The following is a 6201-nucleotide window of genomic DNA, read 5'->3' on the forward strand; positions in this document are numbered from 1 at the left end:
AGAATCTTTAAAGTCACTGTGAAACTGGAGTCATACGCGAGGAGGTATTTTCCAACTGCGTTACAAAAGGAGAACCGGGCTTTGAATTCGCTGAGACAGAAGGGTGGAGAATGATCAGGTCTTCACGTTTACTGGCGCACACTGACACCATGAGTATTTACTGAGGTATGGCAACGTGAAGTTGTTTTTTTTTTTGTTTTTTTTAATATGTAATAGATTTTGATATTCTGTAGAGCCATTCACTGTGAACGGACGAGTAAAAAAAATATAGATAGTTGCTTTGCTATTTTATTATTACTTTTAATGGCTGAAAACATAGGTAGTTATAAAATATATAATATGTAATAAGGTAATGATCCAGCTGCAATGGAAACTAAAAAAAAAAGGGTAAAATAACCGTTTCTCTGTTTCCAGACAGCTTTGACGAGTCAACAGAATGATCCTAGACACAGACTCTGCACTATGATTTAAGTTGAAAGGGGAGAGAGCTTTTTCTCTCTCGTTTTTTTTTTGTTATTCCTGTTAGTTTCTCTTTTATCAAAATTCTAAGTTCTTCGTAATGTTTTATGTGCAAAAACGTAGCGTTACTTTTTGATGACTTGCTGTGAAATCGTTTTGTATTTCTGAAGAGTCCTGGGATTCTCATTGTAATAGATAGAGAGGGTCAAAAAAAGGCTCAAATGTATTCGTCCAATTAACTGAGGGTGAACAAACGGTGATCCACACAGTGCGCTTTCAGAAGGATTAGTAACCATTTTAAAATTGATACAACGAATAGAAAACGAAACAAAACGACAAAGTGACTATGAACACTGCTGCAAGAATTTTGAAAGACCGTTGAAGGGTCCGATTTCTATCAACGCTGAGAACTTAACGTAAAGGATTCATAAGAACAATTATGACTGAAAGAAGATTTCTTTAAATGAAATATGTAATAGAGACATGTCCATACCTTCTTCTTTTCAGTAACAATTAAAGAAAAATGAAAAAAGAATGACATTTTTAATGGCCAACACAAACGTAGAAGGAACAGCTTTATTATCAATTAGAAATCCTTATTTATGCGAAAATTATTATCACACCTAAATACTAAAAATATTGTATTTAGGTGTGCTATAACGGTGACAGTGTTTCTAAAACAAAGAAAGAAAGAAAGGTAAAGAGAAGAAAAAAAGCACAAAACAAAAAACTATCTTTAGAAGAGCATTAAAATGTCAAGCCGAGTTCAGGACCAAGGACAGACAAGAATGATGTAAATATAAGGTAGTTGTTTATACTACTACACAAACCAGAAGCAACGCAACTTTGGACAAACCAAATCGGTGGTCCCTCAAATTTGGAACTGTATTAAAAAATGAATCAGGGAAAAAAGAAAAGAAAAAATTGACTTAAAATTCACATAAAACGATTCCAGGAACAGCGCAAAAACGCAGTTCAGAACCAAGGACAGAGAAAAAAAATAATGAAATTGCAAGATGCTTACATTACTAATGTACAAAAGCAACAAAGTAAATCAAATGAGGTTACAGAATCATTCAAGTTTATTTTTGGGACGACGAAAAGATATTTTTGGTGACAATGAAATGATCCTACCTCAGGAGAACCATCGCTGTCCCCAAACACATCGACAAAGTCTGATGGACTTTTCTTCAGAGTCTGGTCAGCAGGCAGCGTGTTGTCATTGTATGATGTCACAAACTTAAAGTCACTGGTTCTTGAACCTGTGGTCAGGTAGGCGTCATAATTGTAAGTGCTGCGTAAAGTTCCTGTGCCATCAACATCTGCGTAATTAGGAGGAAGATAACCGCTGGGGATGGCAACTGCTCCATCAAACAACAGTCTGGGCTTTCTCCTGCGACAAAACCTCAAACCCAGGATGATGATGATAAAAGTCAGAAAAAACGTGGACACAGACACCAGCGCGATGATCAGATAAGAAGTCAGTTTGGAATTGCTCTCATTATAAGACAGATCCTTCAGTTCTGGCACTTCCGCCAAGTTATCAGAAATAAGTAAATACATGGAACAGGTGGCAGACAGAGAGGGCTGTCCGTTATCTTTCACTGCCACTACAAGGTTCTGTTTCATGCTGTCAGATTCAGAAATGTCCCGCTGTGTCCTGATCTCTCCGCTGTGGACACCAATAGTAAAAAGTCCCGGATCAGTGGATTTGACTATTTGATAGGACAGCCAGGCGTTCTGTCCGGAGTCTGCGTCCACCGCGATCACTTTGGACACCAGAGAGCCTCCGTGTGCAGCTTTGGGGACCAGCTCGGTCATGAAGGAGTTGCCCTCTGGGGATGGGTACAGGATCTGAGGAGAGTTGTCATTCACATCTGAGATGAACACACTCACGGTCACGTTGTTGCTGAGAGGAGGAGAACCGTTGTCTCTGGCTATCACGTGGACTTTAAAACTCCTGAACTGTTCATAATCAAAGGACCTCACAGCGTGGATCACACCCGTGTCTCCGTTCACAGACAGATACGAGGACACCGGGGCACCGTTCACCTCACCAGCTAACAGAGAATAAACCACTGTACCGTTCTGTCTCCAGTCGGGGTCTCGAGCACTAACGGAACATAAAGTGGAGCCAGGTTTGTTATTCTCACTCACATATGCGTTGTACGACTGTTCCTCAAACACAGGTGGGTTGTCGTTGATGTCAGCTACAGATAACTGAACACTTTTAGAAGAGGACAGAGGTGGAGAGCCCTCGTCAGTGGCAGTGATTGTAATGTTGTAATCAGACACTAGTTCACGGTCCAGTTGTCCCGTGGTGACCAGAGAATAATAGTTTTTAATAGAAGGAACCAACTTAAAGGGGACACCCTGCTGGATGGAGCAGCGGACCTGTCGGTTATTCTCAGAATCTCTGTCCTGCACGTTAATGATGCCCACCTCTGTACCAGGTGGGGCGTTCTCGGGCATGGGGTTAGACATTGACTTAAGATGTATTACTGGTGCATTGTCGTTCACGTCAGTGACTTCAATACTTAATGTTGAATATGAAACTAACCCTAATCCATCTTTAGCGCTTATCTGCATTTCATATGATGATACTTTCTCGTAATCAATTGCTCCAGCTACTCTCACTTCTCCAGTTCTGGGGTTTAATGAAAACACATCGCTGTTTTCATCTGAAACATGATCAAATCCATAAGTAATTTCGCTATTTAAACCTTCATCTGGATCATTGGCACTCACTGTGATTACTAATGCTTCCAGAGGAGAGTTTTCAGGCAGACTTGCTGTATAGACATTCTGACCAAAGACTGGTACATTATCATTAGCATCCAGTACAGTGACGTGTATGACTACAGTGCCTGATCTCTGTGGAGAGCCTCCATCGAAGGCGGTAAGTAACAGCGCAATCTCTTTTTTGTCTTCCCTGTCTAGTTCTTTGTCTAAGACTAGTTCACAGTATTTACGACCACTCGCCTTTGTGTTCACATTTAGTTTGAAATGATCATTCTGCTGAAGTGAATAGCCCTGAACAGCATTTTCTCCGATGTCCGCGTCGTGAGCTTCTCCGACAAGAAAACGTTCGCCTTTATCCGCTGACTCCTGTATTTCAATCTTAAGTGATTCCTCTTTAAACTGTGGTGAGTTATCGTTGATGTCTTGAACGCGGATATGAATGCGGTGCAGTTCTAAAGGATTTTCCAGCACTAGCTCCTGTTTCAGAACACACGACGCCTTTTTCGCACAAAGCCCCTCTCGGTCGATCCTTTCTTGTACAATTAACTCGCCAGTATTGAGATTTACGCTGCAGTACTTGACACCGCTATCCTCTGTATCTATACGAGGCTTTCGAGCGGACAGTCTGCCCAAATCAAGTCCCAGATCCTTAGCGATATTTCCAATTATAGATCCACGTTTTATCTCCTCTGGCATAGAATAGCTCACGTCTCCACTCACGGTCCCGAAGATAATATACATATAAGCAAGGCCGCAGCGCAGCGCATATACGCTGTATCCCATTGCTACTGCGGAAAAAAACAAATTTTGCTAGCAGTTTTGTATAGTAAGATCTACAATGACCAATTTCCTTCTATAAGCGAAAAAATCACCCAACGTTTTGCGAAAAACAACTGCAACTACAGATTCGAGGTTGAAAGTCGTAGATAGTGAAGGGTGGGGTATTATTGCAGTCTCTCGTTTGCTGGTACACACTGACACCATGAGTATTTCTCTAGGTATAACAACACAACAGTATGATTTAATTTCAAACAGAGACATATTCATTGAAAATTGCCAGTCGAATCTACAAAAACTTTGTGAGAACAAAGAGATAAATTAAGTTTGCCAGATAATTATATACAACTGCTAGCAGGGTAGGTCAACACCAAACTAAACCATTTTTCCTTCAAGAGCTTCATGTTTTCAAATTAATTTTATATTTCAAGTCATTCCACAAAAAACTATAAGCTGGAGCATTTAAATTATAAATATTGTATGAAGTGCCAAACCTATATTCCATGATGTCATGACTCTCTCTCTCACTAATGAAACTGTGATTCTTATTTTCATTTTTAATGCACTTTCCTGTTTTACATTTCCACCGTCCTGTTTAAAAAAATATATTAAGTAAAACTGAGAAAAAGCTGTATTGAATACATTCATGTATAGCCTGTAACAGTTACATTATTTAAAACAACAACACTTTTATCCTTGCAGAGGTGAAAAATGTCAAAAATAAAACGTAAGCATTTTTCTTTTAAAGCAAACTTCCTGAATTATTCTGTTTTTTAGACTGTAAATCCTGACTTTATATTTTGCACACTGAAGTTTTTACTCTGCTAAAACACTGCAGTTAAAGACAAATTTCTTTTAAATAATTATTGTTCAGCAAGCATTTTAACAGCGTGGAAGCTATCAGTCATACATTTGTGCGGAGAAAAAAGTATTTTCTTTGATTGCTTCAATATGTCCTGATGAATAAAATGTTTAAGCTGTTGCTGTTTTTCTAACAGCGCACTGTGTTTTTCAGATGGTTTACATGTGGTGAAACTACGAACCGATTTAATGCTGATGCTAGACATAATTAAAGACAGACTGATCAATAATCTTTATCAAGTCTAAGCAAAGAGACCATTTCACTAGCCGCGTGGATACAGTAAATGCCTCACATAAGATGTTTAGTTTAACCAAAAATTACAGTGCATTTGTGAAATTCATATGCCGGCTGGAAGTTTCTTCATTTAAGGTACCGGCTGGCTGTCAGTGAAATTTGAGGTCGTAACATGTTATTTAACACCATAAAAAAACTTTCAAGTTCTGTAAGACAAAACTTTTGGTTGAAACGTTCATTTATAGAGCGCAAAGGGCATGACATATGTGGGGAGGGTAACATACATAGGAACGACATGCGCGAAGAAAATAAATAATTAGGAAATCATCATGAAATGTACAACTGGCACCTGTTAAAAGAAACAGACTCACTGGAGGGAGGCAATTTCTTTAACAAAATCACAGATAAACGACGCCAAACTACACCGAAGCAAACAAAGACATTCAGTCTTCTTGTTGAAGGTGCACAAAGACTTATGTATAACAATCAGCTATGCTCAATGTCTACTAATATCAAGCAAACAAACCAAAAACTTCAGCACCATGGATAGAGTAAGAGAGACGCAAAAGACATTCTCTATTCAAACTTAAACTGTATGGCAGCAGAAAATAATTTTAAAATAACATAAACGCCAAGAATTTCTTCCGCGTGAACACTATCAAATAAGTGAACAAAAAGGCTGAAATGTGTAAGAAAATGGGAAACCTTGAGTCAGCAAAGCGAATTTTCAACGAACAGTCCTCGAACGTCTCAAAGTAAACACCAAAATAAAACCTGAATGGCAAATAACAAGATTGAGAGAAGCGTGGCTGTCTCATTGGAACTAATGTGAAGGGAATAATTATGCATCATACCTCAGTGGCAGTATCGCAGTCCCCGAATACATCAGCAAAGTCTGATGGACTTTTCTTCAGAGTCTGGTCAGCAGGTAGCGTGTTGTCATTGTATGATGTCACAAACTTAAAGTCACTGGTTCTAGAACCTGTGGTCAGGTACGCGTCGTAATTATAAGTGCTGCGTAAAGTCCCTGCACCATCAACATCTGCGTAATTAGGAGGGAGATAACCGCTGGGGATGGCAACTGCTCCATCAAACAACAGTCTGGGCTTTCTCCTGCGACAAAACCT

General features: G+C 39.3%; 1 protein-coding gene across 5 annotated transcripts in view; it reads right to left on the reverse strand.

Moving 5' to 3' along the window:
- LOC106632978 (protocadherin gamma-A11) overlaps positions 1 to 6201 on the reverse strand; it is a 19535-nt gene that overhangs the window by 5848 nt on the left and 7486 nt on the right. Inside the window, exon 2 of one of the 5 annotated variants that reach the window (XM_042217215.1) lies at positions 6057 to 6199. The exons of 2 other annotated variants lie outside the window; for them this stretch is intronic. In XM_042217215.1, the coding sequence (XP_042073149.1) occupies positions 6057 to 6199 (143 nt within the window). Of the gene's footprint in view, positions 1 to 1721; positions 6200 to 6201 lie in introns of those variants that run through there. 2 more of the 5 variants (XM_042217217.1, XM_042217219.1) reach the window with 2 other exon arrangements.

The sequence above is a fragment of the Haplochromis burtoni genome, unplaced genomic scaffold (assembly GCF_018398535.1).
Source record: "Haplochromis burtoni strain Fernald_Lab_line unplaced genomic scaffold, NCSU_Asbu1 Contig_1695, whole genome shotgun sequence".
NCBI classification, from domain to species: domain Eukaryota; kingdom Metazoa; phylum Chordata; class Actinopteri; order Cichliformes; family Cichlidae; genus Haplochromis; species Haplochromis burtoni.